Source organism: Seriola lalandi, unplaced genomic scaffold (genome assembly GCF_002814215.2).
Source record: "Seriola lalandi dorsalis isolate HSWRI2012SDOR001 ecotype SW California unplaced genomic scaffold, Sedor1 jcf7180002054690, whole genome shotgun sequence".
NCBI classification, from domain to species: domain Eukaryota; kingdom Metazoa; phylum Chordata; class Actinopteri; order Carangiformes; family Carangidae; genus Seriola; species Seriola lalandi.
Genome location: NW_019525243.1, coordinates 1,291,497 through 1,314,746, shown reverse-complemented (window position 1 = coordinate 1,314,746; position 23,250 = coordinate 1,291,497). Strand labels below are relative to the sequence as shown.

Here is a 23,250-nt window from a genome sequence, read left to right as displayed (position 1 = left end):
ACACTGCTGTACTTGGTGTGTGTAACCTTGAGCATATCTAAAGGCTACATCTCTGTAACTGGTGCTCTGGTACTGAGGTTAACACGGACGCTATAATCAGAGAAGTGTCCCTGGCTGGTACAACATAGAGTTTCTGGGTCACTCCTCAGCCCTCTGAGAGGGCCCCATCCACACGAGCGACAGAGGGAGACGGAGAGAGAGGGTTGGAGAGAAAGAGAGAGAGAGAGCGAGGGAAAGGTATTTATAGAAAAATGGGGCTTCGCAGTACCTTTTCTTGCAAAGAACCATTTCAAGACCAAGTGAGTGTGTCCCAGTTTTCTGATCATCGCTCAGCCATAGGGTTGGGACTGAGGCTGAGGCTGGACTGCCTCATCCAGGATGGAGAGCCTGACTTACAGACGCTCTCCCATCTCCTCCGGCCTCCCTCTCCTGAGCTACAGACTGCTGGTTCTCTGATTAAGAACAGGGGGAGGCATTGGCCTATATAACCTACAGATGTGACCTTTTAGGTACACTTTATTTGCCTAGCTGGGTAGAGGCTTTTGGAGGCAGTGAGCTCAGGTGAGGAGCAGCAAAAAGGTGTCCGAGGGCACTCTTTGGCTGCGTCTACCCCCAGGCCGGGGGTGAAGGGAGGCTGGCTGGAACGTGCCCTGCCGCAAGCCGGGCAAGGATGAGGCGTTTCCTGAGCAGAAAGGGCCGCTTCTCCCTGCGCCAGAGCAAGTCCGGGACCCGGAGTGCCTCCAAAGATTTCTGTAAGTCTTATTTCTCTGAATAGTCATTTTTACATGATGTTCCTGAACTGCTTCATCTGCTGGAGGTACAGCTTAAGTGTCACAGAGAGCTAGAAGGAGCTAAAAGATGAGATTGTGTATCTGGGTCGCAGGCTGGAGAGAACAGGACAAAAAGAAGTCTTGACAGTCCTCTGAGTGCTGCTTGTGTTCTGGTTGGGAGAAAGGACTATGATCCACAGCTCTATGTCAGTGATTTCCCAATCTATTTCAGATCAGTAATCGGCTACAGTTTGATGTTTCCATTCAGCTGGCTCAACCAAGTTCTGTGGCTCTTTGAGTCTTTGGATTTGATATGTTTTATTCACTCAGCCACATCTCACCCTGAATATTTAGCCCTGTGCTCCAGTAAGATCTGAATTGTCTTTTTCTGAAGCAGATCTGACATTTCTACATTTCTTGGCAAAGTCTCGTTGAGACTTTTATTTTCACACTTCTCATGCACTTTTTTTTTTTTTTTTTTTTACTTTTCTTATTTTCTGTCTATAATTTAGTCTCTCTGCATCCGTCTTACTTTTCCTGACTCCCATCTTTCGCTGCCTCTGATCGTTTACAAAAAGAGAAACAGCGGTTTAGTGCCGGTGGATTGATAGATGATTGTGTATAATTACTTGTGTAGCTTCAGTTTTACAATATTTTTTTTTTAAATTCTGCACCTTAAGCTTGTGTCATCATATGACGAGACCTGATGATAATTGTTGATTGGGAATGCCAGTGCTGCCTTGAGAAAAACATGTATTAGATAACTTATATTTCAGGTATATTTTGGCAGAGAAATCTGACATAAATTAAAACGGTAGATTGGCTTAAGTTTATAATACTGCCATATCATTAAGTAGCCTTGTAATATAAATGCGCAATGTGTGAAGACCAAGAGCACAGTGCAATGAGATTAGAAAATAAGATTAATTTAAAACCAAAGGCGAGTATAAGTGCTCAAAATGTAGATTTTCAGTTTATCATCTAGAATATGGGGCAAGGTTGCAGTGCTTGGTGAGAGATCTTTAACAGAAAAGGTCACTAAGTGGACGAACTGATCCCTATAATGCCCTACATATATCTTTGATGTATCCAGATGGTTGTAGATCAGAGGAAATCAATTCAAATGAGCCTTTTGGGAATCTTTCTGCTGCAGCAGAATGAGGCCAGTGACCAGGGGAAGGGCAGCAGTTCAACATGTGGGCTTGATACCAACAGTCAAAAATAACTCCCTCCACTCTCTCATATTTTCCTTTGGCTGTCATTCAACTTACAGAAAAACAAATCTGTCTGTAACAAATCTGTTTGTAAATGCTTTTTGAATCTTCAATATGTGTCCTCATATTTGTGGCCTCATTAAAAAGACCAGTTTACCTGCTGCGACAGCTCGGCTGCTCCATCACCGAGGTGCCCTATTTAAACCAATGGACCATTTGACCTTCATTTTACAGTCACAACCTGCTCGTCTATATGAGCATCTTGCTCATTAATATGACCCACGAATCCTACAAACAGTAAAACAGCCATGGTTTCAGGTTTCACCTCCTCATTAAAGATGACTACCTTCTATATTAAAGTCTAAGCTGATATACCAACCTGACTGCCCTTTAAAGCTGAATTTGTACCTTGTTAATATACAAATGCCTTCCAGAAACATGCCTATTACAGCAGCTAATTACAGCACCTCTATTAATTTGAACTCCTCCCAAGTTTTATCTTTCCATCCATCCTCCAGACCTCGGTCTCCCAGCCACCAATCAGAACTGGCCAGAGGCGTTTGGTTTCCGGCTGGGTGGCACTGGGCCCAGCTACATCTTATCCGTGGTGGAGGGCAGTAGCGCCTACCTGGCTGGCCTGCAGCCCGGGGACCAGGTGGTGGACATCGAGGGCCAGGATGTGACCAACCTCAGCACACCGGCGCTAATCGCCCTGGCTCAAACCCTCAAGACTGTCCCACCCAGCATCGGAGTGGTGTCACGGATTGAACAGGTCAGCCAACACACAATAATCTGCATTTTTTTGCTTTTAAATTGGTGGAAAATCCCTGAAATGGAAAATAACTTTGAAACATCCTTTTTTCCCCTTCTTTAGATTGACATCACCCCTGGCCCTGATGGCCGTTTCGGATTCACCATCGTTGGAGACAGCCCTCTGATGGTAGAGGACTGCATGCCCAACGGTCCGGCCGGTCGCAGTGGCCTGAAGGCTGGGGACTACGTCATGGAGGTCAACGGCATCCCAGTGAAGCATCACGAAACAGCAGCGGCCATGATCAAAGCAGCTCAGGGCCGACCTCTGCGTCTGGGCGTGCTCAGTATGGCCCGGCGACCCAAGCGGCTGAGCAGCAGCATGAGGGTGCTGTCACAGAGCGGGGACAGTGTCAGGGAGAGTCGTGCCCACAAAGCCATGGAGTTCAATAAGAAGGTGAATGTGAAATATATGTTTACTTCTTAGAGTATTTTTTTTATGTGATTGCTGTGTTTTCATCTGTAGTAATCAATGTTTGTGTGTTTATTCATCTATCAGGTGGAGGAAGTGCTAGGAGAGGAGCCAGATGTGAAGGAACAGCTGTTTGAGGTCCTGAAGCAGTACGCTGCTGAGAGGGATGTGGAGAGTCTGGCCGAGGCCCTGCCTGATATCCTGATCACGGAGGAGCATCAGCAGCTGATTGACAGCGTCAGGTAGCCAATCAGCTGCACATACACGTTCAGAGAGAGACCTGCAGGTCAAACACGTCTGTGTGCGTGTTGTGTGTTCCTTGTTTACGGCCTCCTGCAAATGACTGGATTTCCACATCACTTAACTGTAAAATATTAACAAAACAAGCGAGCACAGTTCATTAACAGCCCAGTAACACATTCCAACTAATCCAAAATGTGTGTCTCAATAAATGATTAACCTTTTTTGAAATACAGAAAAATCCTTTCAATTCAGTGGCGTACAATCACCCTCCATTGGTGAGCTGAATTACGAAAAGGCCAACTGAAATCCACAGTAATATGAGGCCCTGACTTTATTGTACATTTTCAGTTCTTTTCCCATAATCCTTGATTTTGAGAAGGCTTGTAAAAGTGCACACAAGGGACTGTTATAGTCCATTGTGTTGTATATACAGTTCAGCTACAGGATTCACTGTACAGCACATGCTTGCATAACAATAGGACCACAGCGAGGGAGGAAGAACTCCTTAATTGCCCCATGAAATCAATATTTTAGAAACTCCCCCTCTCAGCAATTTCCTGTGAAATATGCCAGAGGTGTACATCAAGTGCACATATGAATTTCTTTGATCTGATGTCAAGCACTGACTGCTGCCCTCCGGTGCTCGAATGTCACTTTGTTCTGTTTCTCCCCTCTCAGATAAAGTACATGGGGGTACGGTTAGAAATTCACCGCCGAATATTGCATTTCTCCCTCCTCAGCATTGATCGGAAAATCAAAACCCAAAACACAATACCTCTGCACACATTCGCAAATTTTTTCTGCCAGTCTCCTCTCCCCCGCCTTCTGTCTTTTCCTCTCACTTGCTCTCACTTTGACTTTCTCTCTGTCTGTCCCTTTCTTTCCCAACTCTCCCTGTCAGCTGTGATACACTCTTTGATATACGCACAATATTTTATTTTATTTTTTTTGTGGATCACATCACTGGATGCTTTTTATTCCCTCCTCTGCATACAGCTTGTAGCTGCTACAGACAGTTTGCTGCTGGTGGTTGAGATATGCACACATGCGAAAAGGGAAAAACATGCAGATTCTTAGACTGCATGCACACAGCACTGTTTCTCACACACACATGCACACTGTCCCTGCTTTGAAGTTTTATGCTGGAAGAAATTATGAACTGCTGCCTCAGGTGAGTACCGAAAAACTGTTTGGAATTGTGCATTTGCAGATTTTCTAACAGTTGCAGCATGTAACCGGTGATCAGGTTTGGTGTCAAAGCGTCTTACGTGGCCACCAATGATTGGTCATGAAGTGAGCAGTGGTGGAGTTAAAGTATTCTATACTATCAGTCTTTTTACAGTCAATTAGCGTTCAGTTCCGCCACTGACTCATTTTTGGTGAGTAATCCTTTTTCCCTCCAGCTGAAAAACAAAAATGTTGTCCAGCCATGTCAGTTTGCTCCGACACAGCTGTCGGGACCACAGCTTTGATAGCACATTTCCTTCCTTAGAAAGCTGCCTGTAAAAATGCTTTGTAATGTTTGTATGGTACAGGAGTGCCATTAATTATGCATTAGCTGTATCCATGGAGGACTGAGAACTGTTTTTAGTTGCTTTCCTCACCTTTAGGCAGTGAGAAAGTACAGTAACTCTCCCAATATGAGTCTGAATCAGCCTTTTAGATAAATCAACTGTATCTTCAGATAGCTGAAATTACCCATAGTTCCATCCTGGTAGTTCATGTGTGCTTTGACCTTGAAAGGCTTTGATATGCAAAGTTTCCCCTCTTTTCTCTGTGTCTCTGCCTGCGGTGTTTGTGCTGTAATTTTGTGCAACAATATGTATCTTTTTTTGCCAATTAGACTGCTTAAATCTCGCAGGGTGTTGTTGAGTTTGTAATCTCTGGAAAGGGCTAAAAAGTATTATTTATATTCCACCTTTTTGAAAAGCTTGTAATGTTTTGCAGCAGAATCTGGTGATCATATCTGTGGTAGGAGCCTTGGGGAGTTTTGACTGCAGGTTCTCTGTGGGCAATGCCTCAGGGTGGTGTTTCTGTAAATGGCTGCTGCTGACAACGAGATGTCTCCGGCAACTGAGAAAAGATGTAATGTGGATGTACTCTGTTCTTGGGGAAATGGTTTGTTGATGATATTTTTAATAGGCATGTTTCAAGGCTACATTTTCATTTTTTTATAGGCGCTCCAGGGATGGCAGTACTGGTTTGATGGTCAGTCAGTCCATCATTTTAGTCCAGGCGGAAATATCTCCAATATTGCACAGATTGCCATGAAATGTTGCACTGACGTTCATGGTCCCCAGAGAGTGAAGCCCTCCTAATGTAGTGATTCCATGATTTTTCCATCTAGTGCCAGATCTAGTCAACTTTGCACTTACCCTGAGAAATATCTCAACAACTTCTTGATGAATCAGCACAAATTTTGGTACATGACATGCCCAGATGATGAATGCTAATGATGATGGTGATCCCCTGACCTTTCCTATGAGGTTGTCATTTGTGGTTTTAAGTGAAATGTCTCGACAACTGCTGGATGGATTTTTGATGAAATTTAGTACACACACTCAGGGTGAGTAACTTTGGTGATCCCTTCATTTTTCATTTAGCACCATCATTAGGTCAGACTTTAAATTAGTCAAATTCTTTGGTTTATGACCAAATAACTTTAAAACTAATGACATCAGCTTCAGGTTCACTTGTCTCTGGTGTTACTTAGAAAGTGCTCATGTGCTAGCATGTTAAATTAGTCTAGCACAAAGTGAGAGCTAGTCTGAATATGTCGATATTGATTGTGTAGTTTCTTTATTGTGTCTGTTTCAATTCACTGGTTGCCCTCTTTCCTAATCACAGTTGTGCATCCAGCCTCCCTGTAGGAACACCAGCCATTGATGACGAGATTTAAGAAACCAGACCAGAAAATGACATATGAAAGATTGTTGGCGTGCTTTATCATGAGCTGTGTGCCAGTGTTGATATTTGAGGTGTGGAGAATCGATGTGTCTGATCTCCCGATCTGTCAGACCTCAATCACTGTCACACACACTCTCCACCCTACCTACCTAAGTCTAATAATTAGGGGTTGTGTGAGAGGATGCGAGGTGTGCTTAACAGAAGTTCTTTTTTCTGTGCGCCTTGTAAAACTTGACCAGCTGGGCCACTCTCTGCTCAGTTTGCCTCTGTCCCCTCACCGATTTGCCTGGCCCTCCCACAGGATCTGTTCTATTTTTAAGCAGCCTATTTCTTTTAATAAATTCTCTCTTAGGTTTCTGTCGCAGTCGCCGGTGTCGATTCTTAAATGGCTCCTAAACCCAGGGGTTAGCAAGTGCTTGAACACTTGAAAGTTATGCGAAAGATTATGTTTCTGGAGTCATTAGAGACAACTTTGGAACACCTATTAGCTCTTTTGTTCATGGGGCTCTGTGGTTCTATGGTAATTGAATGTAATTATAGTGAATTGTAGGCCTTTGATACTGTATCTTCAGATTTCAGAGCTGTGAAGACAGATACATTGCCTACCCAGGGTTTGGGATGCAGTGCAGTTTTTTTCTTTAGTGTTTGAATGGTAGTGTGTTTCTGATTTTTATACATGTTTTATGAATTGGTGAAGTTGCTTTGGGCTGGAGGTGTGTTTACAGAGATTTGGATGGATGCTGTCATACAAGCAGAAATTAGTTACCGGTTGTGTGGAGCATGTGTCATACAGACACACACACACACACACACACACACACACACACACACACACACACACACACACACACACACACACTCTCATTGTGCTGACCTGCCTATAGAATTCCACTGGGGCTCTCCTCTCTTCTCTATTTCTCTCCTCTCTCCCTCCTCACTTACTCCTGTTCATCTCATTCTTTCCTCCTTCCTCCACTGAGGGAAGAGATGATTTGTCACTCACTACCTTGTACTGCCAAATGATGGACGACTGAGTGACGAGGACTGTCCTGTAGCTGTGACTGAGAGGATCAACCTGTGGTGACCTTGACCCTGGCTTCTTTGGTACCTGAAGAACAAGGGAATACACGATGGGGACAAGGGAAGAGTGCTGCCCCAAACATGAAGTTGGAGAACAGCTGATGATGCTGCCTGAGGATGTTTTGGAGGTGTGGAGGGATGTGAACCACAGCCACTCTTGCAGTTTTCTCCCTCCCTCTCTCTCATTCTCAATATTTCTTCATCTGGCTGCTTTCCGAGTCTGCAGCAAGCGCCTTTGAGATCCAGGACACTTTCTTATTCTTCATCTTTCTCTTCTTTCCCCTTTGTCCGGGAGAGTTGTTTGTTCAAACTAGATGGGGACTCACCGAGATAGAGGGGAGGCATTTGCATTGCTTAACTGAGCTCAGGCACTTCCTCAAAGCCCCGAAGAGCCATGGGAAGGGATAGGAGCCTTTCCAGACACTTTCGGTATGGCACTTTTCCTTTGATCTCAGCAGCAGTGTTCGCTGTGCTTTATGTTGTTTGTGCTGACTTGTATCTGAAGTTGCTGAAGTGTTGTTGTGCAACTTCTCTCTATGTGTTTGTTATCAAAGTTTGTATTGATGATTATTTTACACCTTTTGAACATCGGTGCTGTATCTAAATTTGACTAAAGGATGGGAGACATGATGAGAAAACTGTAGATTCTAGCAAAACTCAACTGCTACTCATAATTCTTTCATGTTATTTCCTTGTTTCTGAGGCTTTTTAATTCCACTCTGTGATTAAACCCCACTGTGTCTCAAGCTATGCTTTGAATCTGCAAATTTGTACTTGGCCCAGCTGTCAAATTGGCTGATCAGAAGTGGGTCTGATAATAATGGTTTTTGCAATGAGTTTCCAAGTTGATTGCAGTTGTCATTCATCTCTCTGTGTGCTGTGTCCTTGATCCACCCCTCCTTTGGACCTAATTATAGACTCCTCTCGCCCTCCTTATAATTGAGGGCATCCCAAGGCCTACATCCAACTTCAATGGAGGAGGCTGTGAAGTTTCTGCTCACATGTTTTGGCCGGGTTACAAGATTTGTCAAGTGAAATATTCTTACTCTCGTAACATAAGTACAGTCAGACCAAGCTAGTGAGTAGTTGGGGGTGATGAAGTCAATAGTTGACAAAATGAAATAGAGCCAAAAACTGTTATAAAAGAGTAAACGTCCCCATTCTGTTTCGTTTTCCCTATCCCCCATTTTTCTGAGCATCCATGGTGATGTATGAGTGTTGTTTGGGAAAGTTCTGTGGCCTACATAGCCTACAGATTACCCAGCTTCATTCCCAGTAGTTTCATGACCCTGGCCTAGAAACAGCTCTAGTTCTCCACTTTCTCTCTCTGGCTCCATCATATTTTACTCCTTATATCTTCTTATTGGCTTTTTGTGCCACTCTTCACATCAATTCATTGACTGTGTCTGCTTGTCAGGCTGTCTCTCACCAACTTCTGTCTCAGTCTCTCTCTCTTTCTATCTATTTTCTACTATTTTATATAGTCATGGTAAATCTCTAACTATAATCACCCTACTTCTCTTCTTGCTATAGAAAATGACCCTTTAGATAGCACCACAGAGCAGCCTGGTATCGCAGATGAGCACAGTGTAGCCCTCAGGTGAAATGTTGATTTTTTTTTTTTTTTTCTTGCTGCATGAACACACCATGCACTTAATCACTGTCACCTAGATACTCTTATTCCCTTGGATTTTTATGGATGCCTCTATAGTAAGCACATTAAACAGTGCCTATAGAGAAGATTGTCCCTTCATGACAAGAAGAACACTGAGTGACCAGGGTTGTACTGACACATTTCCCACACACAGACACATATGCACAGTCTCTGCAGCTTTGACAAAGGAAGGAAACTTCTCCTAATTTTATCAATAGTTGTAGGAGACAATGAATCAAGTCGAACTATCATTTCTTGGTTTTCATCATGGCACAAGACATCACATCTGCTTTGTCATTATGCAATAGTAAAACCATCCATTTGTGTATGTTCACAATACTGTGTAAGTGTATTAATAGGACCATGTTTATTTAAGGCCAGAGACATAGTGTATGTCTGAGTTTAGCATAGCTGTGAAATAAAAGGGGGTCAACAATTGAGCCCTGTGGAACTAGAGGGGCATACTTAATACACTACAAGTAATAGTGTGATTGGTAGTTTTGGTTGCAGAGCTGAGATCAGAATACAGTGTCCAGATGATTGAAGTGTCTAATTTGGGCTGTTTCCTTTCTGTGGTGAGGATGATTGTAGATAACTTAGATTAGTGACATTATTCATTTGTTATGTAGCCAGTTGTTGCTGTAAGACTTCGGAAGGTCATACTGTACGATTGCTGCAGTGCTATTGTCTTTATATCGTTTGGGACAATTACACTTGCAATATATTGCCATAAATAAGATGTAAGTGTGTTGTGCTATTATTTCACAAAAGCTTGATTTGTCTTAAATATCTTTAACATTACTGAAAAATGATGACTGTATTGAATTCATTAGCTTTATGTATGATGAACACATAAATTTAGATGTGATTAGTTGCAAGGGGTTTATCTTGGATTTACAGCCTTAGAATCTATGACCTGATTCATAAAAGTTTGTATTGGATCAATATGAGGTTGTCTGGGATAGCTGTAATCACAGGCTTGTGTGTGTGTGTTGCATAAGCCTGTGAACTTCAGTGAGTCAAAATTCTGTCTAGGTAAGAAAGCTCCAGAGTGGAAATAATCCGTTAGCTTCCCTCAACTTTGGATTGCAAATTATTGGTGCGGAAGCAGTACGGGTTATGCATCACTCTTAATTCAAATCCAAAACTTGCTGTACGTTTTTATGAAACTATCAAATAGAGAATCCTCTAATCATGGCCTCCTAACAGTGTTCCCAAATGTACCTTCAAAGGGACTGCAACAGCTTTGAAAACCTAACTGTACCGCTGTGCCTTATTCCCAACAGTGGCGTTTGAGCAAGGAGTTCTGCTCTGTATATAGATGCACATTAGAACTTGTGCACTCTATAAAACCAAAACACTCTTTTCTCCTCTGCACAGTGGAAGCACCCAGGAGATTCATGTTGAAGACAGAGAGGTAGAGAGAGGTTTGTCTCGAAGATGGAGGCATCATCATTTTGTTGATGGGATGGGGAGGCAGATATGCAAAAGAGAAAAGGTGTGTGTATATGCTATGCATGTGAGATGGAGGTTTGCCTTTGTATGTGCATTTAGAACTGCAGATAAAAGAGAAAGAAATGGGGGGAAGGTGTCCTACATTTAAAGGAAAAACACACCCAAAACACTTTTTAAAACAGTTACTGGCAATGTTTCTTACATTTCTGGGTCATTTCTGTTGTTTTGTTTTGTATTTTTCTTGTTCTCGCACATAATTGGCCAAAAATAAACTGCATGCAGCAGACAACAGAGCTACAAGACAGTTTAATGGGACTAGATGTTTTGAGCAGTCTAAAACATCAGTGCTGTATGTCAGGTTTGAGTGTTAATTCAGGGAAACAAATGCCTTCTTTCTTTAAAATTTTTTGCTGATGCTGAAAACCACACAAAAGAGAAATCTGTCATTGAAGAGGCAGCAATACCAATTTTGCCACCAAGCCTCAGACAGTGTATGCATCTGAAATACAACTCTTCTTACACAAGTTTGATGCAGAATTTGAACAAGCAGTTATAGCCGACACTAATTTTTCTTTCTCCAATCTTCAATTTATTGACAGGACACTGTCTTTCTCATCTATATATATATATATGCAGCACACAAAACAGACTAGAGGAAAGTGGCTCACAAATCCTCCCCTGGAACACACTAGATACCACAAATTCATATCTAAGAGTATCCCAGGGTGGGGTTTTTTCCTTTAAGAAAGAAAAGGCAGTGAGAGTTGATAATGGGAGGGGAAAATAACACTAGTAGAGGGAGTGGAGCGCTTTCTCCCAGAGGTAGCTCTGGCACTGTGCTTCCTCCTTTTCGCATATTAGCTGTGAGCTGTCACTGATACTGAACACTCTTACCTGCAGCTGCTGATGTGACAGGACCACACAACAAAGCTCATCCCTTATCGCTTTCATTCTCTCTCTCTCTCTCTCTCTCTCTCTCCAACACACACACACACACGCGCGCGCACACCCACTTCCAGAAAAAAATACACAAACTAATGCTGGACCAGTCTCTTCTTCTCCCTGCCTCGGCCCTCCCATGAGGCAATATGGGCTGAACTATTTTTAAACCAATTAAGTGGATCCTGCATCTGGAACAATACGTAATCAGACCAAGAATCCCTAGGTTTTTTTGTTTTTTTTTTGGAGGCTTTGGACGATGGAGGCTTTGAGTGATCAGAATAAAGAGTCTTGGATTTGTTGGATTTCGGCTGAAATTGCTGCTTTGATGTGATTTTGTTTAGTTGCTGTGTTCTTATGTAAATGATCTTTACACAAGAGAAGCTGAACTAGAAGCTGCTCCACATCTGCTTTCTGATAAAGAATTTCTAGTCAATCTGAGGTTGACTCTGATTGCACAATGTTTGCCAGGATCTTCATTCCCAAGAAGCACCGGGAGCGTTTTGACGAGGTGGTTTCCCAGAGCCTGATGAGCCGGCTCAAGGGGCGGAGCTTCAGTGACCCTAGCCGTAACCGCCTTCGCCGCAGCCGGAGTGAGGATCACCCTGAACGCCTTCTGGTCTCCACCCGCGCCAGCTCAGTGCCACGCACCCACGCAGAGGAAGGCGTGGTCCCCCCCGCCCGCGGCATGCGAAAGACCACCTCCCTCATAGCCGGCCACTCCAGTGGCACGACCACCAACTGCAGGTCTGTGTTAAGTGTCATGTTGCCGCCTTACCCAGTGATAGGTGCCAGCCTAGGTTTTTATTTGACAGTGTTTTCTCTGCTCACCCTCTCTGTATGTTGTGGCCTTCCATCAGCAGAAGTCACAGCGTTTGTTTCAGCAACAATGTGCATGTCATTTTTAGTTTTCCAAGAAAACCCTTTTCCTGAAATAATATTTTTTCTCCCCCTGTCTGATCAAATTTATAACCACTCCACACAAGAACTACCGTGACAGGTTTTTTATTGTAAGCATGGAATTTATGGAAACTAAGATGTGTAGGAATGAACTGAAAAATAGACCCATCAGTACTAAAGCCAGTGGGAGCGTAAATCTATTTGGACTAGTCATGCCTGATCTCCCGCTCTCTTTGTCTGCGGTCATGTTGTTTCCTGACGTGTCTTTATGAACTGATGTTTTCCTCTCTGCTTAGATCCTGATCAGAATCATCAGGAGTTTAAAACATTCAAAACAAGTAAACAACATCATCGCAAACATCCTGTCACCATCCCTTTATATTGTATGAATAAAGTGCCCCAAGAATCTGCTGAATTCTTCGGTGGCTCTAGCTTAAGATGTTTTACGCTCCCTGGGGATGTATTGTCCATATTTAAGTAGGGTTGTTCGTGCAGGATGTGAATTTAAAGTAGTCTGCATAATATGGAAATCCACAGGAGAGCCACAATGTCAGTCCACATGTTTAAGGATGGGCAGAAGAACTTGTCAATTAAATTACTGATCTCTTTGAAGTTTTCCTTTTCAACAGATCACAGCCACAGCACTGTGCAATGAGCTTTCGTAATAAATCAATCACTCTTACTCAAGTACACTTTGTCTTCTCTATGCCATGATTATTAATTATCATCAATCAAGGTTTCTATGGTAACCCATGTACTATATCATAGAACATTATACACATTACATTAATCATATATAAGCAATATAAATTTAACAATTACTTGAGACTGAGCTGAGTATTTTTGAATTCCTGCTGTTCTTTGACTTCAGAGGGCCTCTGTTTAAAAGCTCAAATTTGTCCCTTCAGGACAGTGAGAGTGTGCAAGGGCAACATGAGTTTTGGCTTCACTCTTAGAGGCCATGCTCCAGTGTGGATCGATTCCGTCATCCCTGGTAAGTTTAAAATTGATTGATTTAATGGTATCTTTCCAAAGCTTGACTTTCCTCTTCTCTTCAGTTTTCCATGGTCAAATAAGACGTCTCTTTCTCTTGCTTTTCTGTTCTGCAGGCAGCCCAGCAGACAAGGCAGGTCTAAAACCAGGAGACCGTATCCTGTTTCTCAACGGACTGGACATGAGGTTGAGCTCTCACCCACATTAACTTTACAAATCTTTAGCAAATTTGGGCCCAAACCCAACATAAAACATTGCTGTTTCTAAAGTAAATCTAATTCATTAGGAAAGGGCTAAAATGACCAGTAAAGATAAATATGGTAACACAGTTATACACAGTTGTTTGATGTCTGTTTGTTTCTCATTTCAAATGGATAATGAATGATAAGGAAGCTCCCCAGAGAATGTGAAAATGTGTTACTCCAGTATATTTAATGTCTTTTGCAGAATAGAGAATGTTTTTTGTAAGTTGTTTCCTCTTTTATGCACCAGTTAAGTAAAATGAGTAATGGCTGCATCAGAGAAATTTAATTTGTTTCTATAAAACAACCAGTGTTGGTGCATGTAATTGCTTACATTGTAATTGCTTAAAGTTACCATCCAGTATATGTCTGCATGTGTCTCCATGCATACCATGAATTTGCCTGTAGGACCTCCTCCCACGAGAAGGTGGTGTCCATGCTGCAGGGGAGTGGTGCCATGCCCACTCTGGTAGTGGAGGATGGTCCACCTACTTTCACCCTGGCAGAACAGGACCTCGCAGGGGGTGGTGTTCCCACAGAACGCGCCCGTTCCCCTGCGCTCAGCTCCCTGCAGTGGGTGGCAGAGATTCTGCCTCCCAGTATCAGGGTTCAGGGCCGCACCTTCGGACAGCAGCTGGAGCACCTGCTGACCATCCAGGAGAAGTATACTATCTGCAAGGCATTGGAGAACTTCTTCCAGCACAGGTGAGCAAGGGGTCGGGAAGAAGATTGGGACAGAAGAAGGAGGGAGTGGGGGGAGATGGAAAGAAAGTCAGAGGATGAATGTGAGGTGATATGCAAACAAGGAAGAAATTATTGATTGGAATAACTGAACATGTTTGTATTTTGCAGGACAGGTTAAAGTGTAACATTACTAGCCAATTAAACTATAATTGGCTGGTAAAGTTACACTGGAAATTAACATTTCTTTTTGACAGTGCAACTGTAACATGTTTAAATCACGTTGTTAAGTGTGTCAAATCAAAATATTTATAGGCAGTCACAAATTCAGGTAAATTAATTACATTAATGATTTCATGAGCACAATAAAAGGGGTACTCCAGATTTAGCCCTGAAGTTTGGGGACTTAAAAGAGACATAGACTGAAACACCAAGGGCCAAGATATCCTAGTTTTTCATCCCTAGTATGAGCCAAGCACCAAAACACTGGCTCTACATCCTACATTTCCCATAATGCAACCATTAGAATCTTTGGTAATAACAGGCTTTCTGTTATAAACTTTTAGTCCTTAAACCCAAGCAGAAACAATATTGAGGGGATGATGGGGGTTATTTTCTTAGACTTTAAACAGTAGTAGTTGTGGCACATTGGTGAGTAAACTGGCCTATATGTGTAAAATCAGTGGAGTGCCCCTTTTTTCTTTGTGTTTTGTTGTCTGCATACACGGGTGGCCATTCGTGTGAGCTTAATGTTGACTTCTGATTGGACAGCCAGGCGACCTCTGTCACCTTGCCTGTGTTTCCATGGCAACAGGAATGTTGACACTCTGATCGTGGATGTGTTCCCGGTGCTGGATACTCCAGCCAAACAGGTGATCTGGCAGTTTGTTTACCAGTTGCTGACATACGAGGAACAGGAGCACTGCCAGAGCAAGATCTCCCGCTTCCTTGGATACAAACCACCAGGTGTGTGCACACATTTGCTTTTTTTTTTTTTTTTATATATATATATATTTTGGTATGTGTTGCTTTTGAGGTTTTTATATGTACAAATGAAAAAAAGTTTGTGCGTGAGATGGGCATTGGGATCTTTAATAGTGCAATCAACTCAGGTGCTGCAGCTCTTCTTCATACACCTTTTGCCTCTTCCTCTGCACTGCCAATATGTGTGTGTGTTCCAGTTCCACCACCACCACCACCACCTCCCCCACCTCCGGAGCCTGAGGTTGCCCCTGAACCCCACCGCCGTAGCAGCTCCATGAGGGTAACAGGGACCACGTACAGGAGCAGTGTGAGGGGACGTAGCTCTGATGACCTGGTCATTGGCACACACTTGGGCATGGGTACAGATCTTCATTGTCATTGTCATTGTTTTGATCAGTAGCAGCAGTAACACTGCTACCGCCATGACACATTCTCGTCAGCATCATCACTATTTTAATCATCATCACTCACATTATCTTCAGCGTGATCGTGAACACGATCCTGTTTAATGCTTTCCACTTCTTAAACATCACCAGTGTTGCTGACATCAGTTCATACTGTATATTTTCAATACTGAATAATATTTTTGTCATAAGCCCATGAAAGCAGAATGGCTTAGTGCAACACTGGACTAAATCTGATACAGTTAGTTGCTGGACTAATGCCAAAGTTTGCAGTTGCTGACCCCAAACTGGCTTAAGTTAATGTAACTGGAGCTGATTCTAAGCCCTAATCAGCTGAAGCCCCCACCTTAAACACCAGACAAAACCTTGCAAGTCATTCTAATGAGTGTATTACCATAGGCTTCCGTGCAGAGCCAGTGCTGGAGACAGGGATGAGGTTGGCTCCAGGAGAGAGACAGTCAGGAGATGGTACCTCCCTACCTGAGACTCCTAACAATCTCACCAATGTATGTAACAGAGCCGCTCTTGATGGGAAAAGATACAGTAAATATCAAAGTAAGATTCATAATCATCAGGGCAAGAGGTCTTACTCTGGTCTCTCTGTACATTTCCACCATACAAGCTGTCAGCAGTGTACGCTGAACTGGAGAACATGTATTCAGCCAAGAGGTCCAAGTCTCTGAAGAGCCGCCCTCCTCCTGCCCCTGAGAGCTTGCTGGATCTGGAACCTCCTTCACGCTCAGCCTCCCCTACAATACATGCTAACACAGGTAGCCAAAAGTATAAATTCATTCTAAACTCATAGCAGCTAGAGTTAAATTTAACTAATATAACTGTATAAAATGACTATTGTGTGGATGAGTGAGTGTGTGAATGTTTTAAGGGAATAGTGTAAGAGAAGGAGGACAACAAAATGCTGCAGAGCAAGAATGATAAATCCCAAGGCAGCCAACCCACTTCTGACTCAACTGAATATCCTTGAATTTAACATCGACAGGGATTTTTGTGATTTCATGCTGTACATAAATATACAGCAGATCAGAGATTTGAAACAACCCTCTGCTTTCAGCCTTTTCACAGCACGGCTATTATTAGGTTTAGTTTCTTTTGTGTGCAGGAAGAGAGTGCAGGGTCAGAGCTGGCATCGGAAACGAGGAGAGGCAATTTTTTTTTTTGGTGGTGGTGGTGGTGGGGGGGGGTGTTTGTAACAAGTTGCCATCTTTGAATGGATTTGGTTTGCCCATGGCTTGTCCTACCACCCCCCCAGTCAGGGATGCAGTGTGCACTTGTGAGGGAAAGAAACTTCCGCTCACATGGCCAGGCTCTCATGTTACAGGCAATTTATGCACAGTAGACTTTTTTTTGTCCTTATAGGGAGGATATGGTGATGGTGGAAGTGGAACTAGAAAACACACATTTAAAGACCCACTTAAATCAAAAATGTGTTTTCTGGAATAGTTAGCTCCTCTGGGAGACGTTCTGATTACTTTTTTGTGCTGAACCTTTCTCCAAATGCAGAACTTGTGGGAGAGTGTCACTGATTGAAAGCCTATTTATGCATTTGTTGTGTTTGTTTATGTTGTTCAGTGTGAGCCATTGCAGCTGATGCTTCAGATATTTATCTGGCATTAATATAACTGTATACGTCTCCTCCTTATCTCAGGTAGCCGTAAAGGCCCCCCACCCCCTACATCCTGGCCGGAACCTCTCCCTAGCCCCCCTGCTTCCCAGTTCTACCCATCAGGCTTGACAAGCCAGACCAGTGGAGAGTCTAATCCCTACATCAGCTTGGACAGTCCCCCACCCTCACCTCCAGAGCCTGTTGATTTCCCATCTAGTCCCCCAGCCCATCGCAGCAGCAAGCGACGCTACACCTTCTCCAAACCACCCCGTTCAGAAGACACAGATCGCTTTCTGGATGCACTGAGTGAGCAGCTGGGACAGAGGGTGGCCATCATTGATGACTTTCTGACTCCTGAGAATGACTATGAGGAGGTAGAGTCACATCAACACTGCACCAGGAAAGAATGTCTCATTTATGTGAAATATGAGTTTAACAATCTGAATTGACACATTTTTTAGATGTTTACATGATACACTGTTAGCAAAAGGAAACCTAGAAGAGTAGAACAATTAAGTTTCAAACAGTCTGTTAGAAACTACAGCACAATTCTTGTACAATTTCTGTACAACTAGTTCTTATATACAGAATTTTGCACATTGAGCCAGTTCTTTGTCATCCCACTTATAAATACAGTAAAGTCACAAGCCAGTACTATTGAATTGTTTCCTGTGAAAATACCCATTATACCATAGGTCTTGATAGCAGGTTAAATTCCCCATGGTGAACTGATTCGCTACAGTACACTAATATAAAATAGGAAATACCTCTTGACACACATAAAGTACATAAAGAGAATGGATACAGAACATAGTTTCCTGTAAAATAAAAGTACAAAAAATAATCTTTTGTGTTAAACTTTAGCACAAACAGATTTCTTTCCCTGTAGAGTTTTTCTTTCAGTGGCATTTGTTTGTGCATCACATTGAACCTAAAGAATCATTAAAAACACAATATGTGATCTAATTGCAAACAGAAGAGCACCAAAATCCCTCAACATTAAAACAAACTAGTAAAACCTGATGTTACAAATGTATTAACAAAATATAACTGAATGCAATTTACTGTAGTTTTACTCATGATTTGCCATTAGACACCTCCCTCACTAATTTTGATATTAACAGCCTTTATGAAGTAACCTGGGTTCTAGACAGAAGTGCGTAAGCGGTCATTACTGCGGTGGCACCTCACTCGTTAACCTGCGCAGTAAGTGTATGTATGTTTTAACCATGTTGTGTCCAGATCCTGTAGAACCTGTCAAGTTTTAATAGCCTCCAAAATGTGTTTTAAGGGTTAGAGTATGTTTAAAAAAATGTTTTTAGACAACATTTGATCAACTCAAAGAATTTCAAAAGTTCAATTCTGACATTAATGGGCTAATGAAGTGTAATTGGTGTTAATGCCAGGATATTGTGCAGATGGGCTTCCCAGATGAGGAAGATGAGGATAATGAAGAAGAGTTAGTGGTGGATGAAGAAGAAAATGGAGGATTTGTGGCCCCAGAGCTGAGCAGCCCGAGTGACGTTCAAAGCAGCAGCGGAGAGGAGAATGCCTCCTCACTCACTTATTCCTCATCCTCTGACCACATCCCCCCTCCCCCGATGACTCCTCCTCCACCCCCGCCTGTTCAGTTCAATGACCCGCCTCCCCCACCTCCAGCACCTGCACAGGCTCAGCCTCAGCAGCAACAGCAGCAGCAGCAGCAACAGCTTAACTACACCCCAGAACATTCCCCAAGAACATATGTGCCCATTCGCCGGAAATCTGGACCCCCTCCACCACCTCCACCCCGCAGTAACCCACCACCTAAACGCCACTCTCTCCACAAAGTGCTTCCCACAAAAGAGGACTTACAGGTTCATGCTACCATACAAGAGCTAAAAGCCTACCAAGAGCAACAAGTATACCAGGAGAGACAAGTCTATGAGGAGCAACAAGCATACAAGGAGAGACAAGCCTATGAGGAGCAACAAGCGTATAAGGAGAGACAAGTCTATGAGGAGCAACAAGCGTACAAGGAGAGGCAGGCGTATGAAGAACAGAAAGCCTTTGAAGAACAGCAACTGTTCCAGGAGCAGCAGGCCTACCAGGAACAACAAGCCTATCAGGAGAAAATCTTCAAAGAGAGACAAGCTTATGAAGAGCAGAAAGCATATGAGGAGCAAAAAGCTTTCGAAGAGCAACAAATGTACCAGGAGCAACAAGCCTATCAAGATAGACAAGTATACGAGCAACGTCAAGCCTACCAGGAACAAAAAGCGTACGAACAGCGTCAAGCCTACAAGGAGCAAAAAGCATTTGAAGAGCTCCAAGCCTTCCAGGAGCAAAAAGCCTATGAGGAGCGTAAAGCTTATGAGGAGCGCCAGGTCTACGAGGAGCGCCAGGTCTACGACGAGCGCCAGGTCTACGAGGAGCAACAAGCGTATCAAGAGCAACAGATGCAACAGATTTACCAGAGTCACCACTCGATGCCTGCCCAGCCAACACAGCCGAAATCCCACTCACCACTTCCCCTCCAACAACTGCACCAGTCCTTACCCCCACTCCCCTCTCCAGACTCCACCCATCAACACGCCAACCATCCCCTCTATATGATCCGCCAAGCACAGCAGCAACAGGCCCACCAGAGCCATCACCACCGACGGCAGTCTCGTTCAGCCCCTCCTCCACACCAGCCGTCACCCCAACCGACAGCCCACCCTAGTCAACAAGGTCAGTACGCTGAGGGCATCTACCAAAGTCATCAGGGCCTGAGATCCCACCCTCACCATTCTTCAGCGGAGATGCTCCACCAGATGCACCAAGCCCCAGCCCATCACTCCTCTGCCGAGATGCTCCACCAGTTGCAACAATCCCAGGCCCACCACTCATCTGCTGAGATGCTCCAGCAAATGCAGCAAGCCCATGCCCACTACTCATCTTCAGAAATGCTCCACCAGATCCACAAATCCAAGGCCCATCATTCTTCAACAGAGCTTCTGCACCAAGCTCAGCAAATGCAGCAGATGCAGCCTCACCACTCCTCAACAGAACTTCTCCATCAAGCTCATCAGATGCATCGGGGTCAACCGCACCATTCGTCCACTGAGCTGCTCCAGCAAATGCACAAGCCCCAGGCCCACCACTCCTCCACAGAGCTGCTCCATCAAGTCCATCAGATGCACCAACCCAAGCCCCATCACTCCTCCACGGAGCTTCTGCATCAAGCCCAGCAGGAGCCTGCCTCCCTCCCAGTTCAACTAAAACGGGACAGCCACTCACACCAGAGCCGCAGAAGTCTCAAAGGTCATCATCAAACCCAAGTGTCACCTCAAGGGAGACACCAAGAGCAGCAGATCCACCAAACCCATCACCCCCAGCCCACCAAACCCTCCCCCCAGAGACCCCACTCTATCCAGCAGACCCACCACCACGCCAGCACCCCTCAGATCCACCACATCCACCACATGACCCCACAGCCCCCTCCGCAGGATTACCAACACCAGATTCATGTCATCCACCCTCCCCAGCAGCCCCACAGGCCCCAGCCTCTTCTCTCTACCTTTCAGCCCCTTCAGCCGCATCAGCCCACCCTCTCCACTTTCCAGCCCCTTCCCCAACACCACCAATCACCGCACCAAGTCCAGCCCTCCGCCCAAGCTGCCCGTCCACAGTCGCAGCCCTCACATCACCTACTGCAGTCCCAACACCAGCCGCAATCCCAGTCATCCCACCATAAACAATGCCACAGCCCGAGTCAGCCTCAGTCCCTCCCCCACTCTCTGTCTGACCCCACAGAGCACCACGAGCCGCCTCCTCCTCCACCCCTGCCCCCACCCTGTTCCCCTCCACCATTGCCAAGGCCCAGTCTGTCCAGGATGGACTCCAACCACATGAGTGTGAAGAGGCTGCGCTGGGAGCAGGTGGAAAATTCAGAGGGGACCATCTGGGGACAGGTGAGTTGTGTGGGGTTCAGACATGGGGAGATGAGAAAAACTGTGACACACCTCATATTTAGAAAACCAAATAAAAATATAAAACTATAAAAGTTAGTTAATGAAATTGTCACAATTTTTTGATTATCTTTGGTAGCTGGGAGCAAATTCTGACTATGATAAACTGCATGACATGGTGAAGTATCTGGATCTGGAGCTCCACTTTGGGACACAGAAGAGCTCAAGTGAGTACAAGTGGCTGCATCCACATCTGAAGTTCTTTGATCAGTAGTTGATTTGACAGAATGACACATGTATCATTATTTCATAGCACATCATCCTGGTTCTTGGATCCCTGCATCCCTGTGATGTGATGATTTATTCAGTGAACGTATTACACGCCTTAATCTTAACTCCTATTCGATCTTTAATTGATCATTAAATAAAATCATGATTTCCAAGCTCTTATCATTATTTATATTATATTTTATTGAATTTATATATTTATGTTATTTCTGTAGTATTTCTATAACTTTTTCCTCGTAGATTGTGGACTATAAATTGTGGAGCGTAAGCTTATTCTCCTATTACACCCTTTGTAGTGCCCTTTAGAAACCAATGTCAAAATGGAAAATGTGCACTTACAGTATGTGTATCTACCATGTACCTCTGTAACTGATCCCACTTCAGTGCCTGCTCCAGAGCCATCCCTCCAGTCAGAAACCTTCAAGAAGAAAGATGTGATAGAAATTCTGTCCCATAAAAAGGCTTACAATGCCTGTAAGTATAAAATGGCATATTATTATGTGTAGTCATATACACCATACCCTTTATGTTTTTAAACTTTATTTATAGTTATTCAGGATGAATCCCACTGGTCGTCTAACTTTTCCTCCGTCCACCAGCAGTTTTCACCTATTTAATGAAATATCTCAACAGCTGTGTGATGGATTGGGACCACACACACATACAGATATTCATGGTTGTCAGACAGTGTGTTCTAATATCTTTGGTAGACCCCTGACTTTTCCTCTAGCACCTTCATTTGGTTGACATTTTTGTTTTGTATTGAAATATATCGCCAACTATTAGATTGATTGGTGTGAAATTTGCTAAACATATTCATGATCCCCAGAGGACGAGAAACAAAAAATGTGATCCCCTGACCTTTCATCTAGTGTCATCATCAGGTCAAGATTTCTGTTTATCCAATACTTTGTTTAGTGACTATATACTGGCAAAAGTAATGGGATTCCTACCTGCCTCAACTGTACATTGTATTTAGTTGTAAATAGCAAATATTAGCATGTTAAACATGCTAAACTAAGATAATAAACATTATACCAGCATTTTAATTTAATTAAACTTTTTTGGCATTTGTTTTTTTAACCTCTAGCCATCCTGATAGCCCACCTGAAGCTGTCTCCTGGGGAGCTGCGTCAGGTGCTGATGAACATGGCCACTGATAGGCTGGAGCCATCACACATCAAACAGCTGCTGCTGTATGCCCCCGATGCAGAGGAGGTCAAAAAGTACGAAGAGTACAGGCAGGACCCCAGCAAATTGAGCGAACCAGACCAGTTTGTGTTGCAGGTACAGTCCTGGCAGGGAGTGGATGGGTGGGTGGGTTGGTTTTTGTTGATTTGCATATTTACACAAGACCGTGCGTCGGTAACCTTAGCCTGTGTCATTGCCAATGTTTATCATCACTCGCTTACTCTCTCGTTGTGTGTGTTCTCCATCAGATGTTATCAGTGCCAGAGTACAAGACGCGCCTCCAGAGCCTCCTCTTCAAGTGCTCTCTACAGGAGAAGACAGAGGAGTTGCGGGGAGCATACGACTGTATCTACAAGGCCTCCATGGAGCTGAAGACCAGCAAGAAGCTAGCCAAGATACTAGAGGTAACGGACTGTTCAGAAAAGGTCATTCAAAAAGTAAGAGCTGTCGTTTATAGTTTACAAAACCCTGGTGTTTTGCTGATGGTGTAAAAATGCTGTGTGATTCTGATAAGACACAGCAAAAAAAAA

At 43.8% G+C, this 23,250-nt stretch overlaps 1 protein-coding gene across 1 annotated transcript in view; it reads left to right on the top strand.

The window, feature by feature from the left end:
* Positions 1 to 520: 520 nt before the first annotated feature.
* The window catches only part of grid2ipa (glutamate receptor, ionotropic, delta 2 (Grid2) interacting protein, a), a 25,906-nt gene continuing 3,176 nt past the window's right edge, over positions 521 to 23,250 (top strand). Inside the window, exons 1-18 of the mRNA XM_023423279.2 lie at positions 521 to 752; positions 2,503 to 2,756; positions 2,859 to 3,191; positions 3,294 to 3,448; positions 11,956 to 12,231; positions 13,293 to 13,378; positions 13,494 to 13,563; positions 14,028 to 14,324; positions 15,115 to 15,266; positions 15,482 to 15,643; positions 16,088 to 16,194; positions 16,311 to 16,458; positions 17,352 to 17,683; positions 18,716 to 21,244; positions 21,381 to 21,468; positions 21,914 to 22,003; positions 22,620 to 22,816; positions 22,969 to 23,124. Coding sequence (XP_023279047.1) covers positions 671 to 752; positions 2,503 to 2,756; positions 2,859 to 3,191; positions 3,294 to 3,448; positions 11,956 to 12,231; positions 13,293 to 13,378; positions 13,494 to 13,563; positions 14,028 to 14,324; positions 15,115 to 15,266; positions 15,482 to 15,643; positions 16,088 to 16,194; positions 16,311 to 16,458; positions 17,352 to 17,683; positions 18,716 to 21,244; positions 21,381 to 21,468; positions 21,914 to 22,003; positions 22,620 to 22,816; positions 22,969 to 23,124 — 5,514 coding nt within the window. The 5' untranslated portion in view covers positions 521 to 670. The remainder of the gene's footprint in view (positions 753 to 2,502; positions 2,757 to 2,858; positions 3,192 to 3,293; positions 3,449 to 11,955; positions 12,232 to 13,292; positions 13,379 to 13,493; positions 13,564 to 14,027; positions 14,325 to 15,114; positions 15,267 to 15,481; positions 15,644 to 16,087; positions 16,195 to 16,310; positions 16,459 to 17,351; positions 17,684 to 18,715; positions 21,245 to 21,380; positions 21,469 to 21,913; positions 22,004 to 22,619; positions 22,817 to 22,968; positions 23,125 to 23,250) is intronic.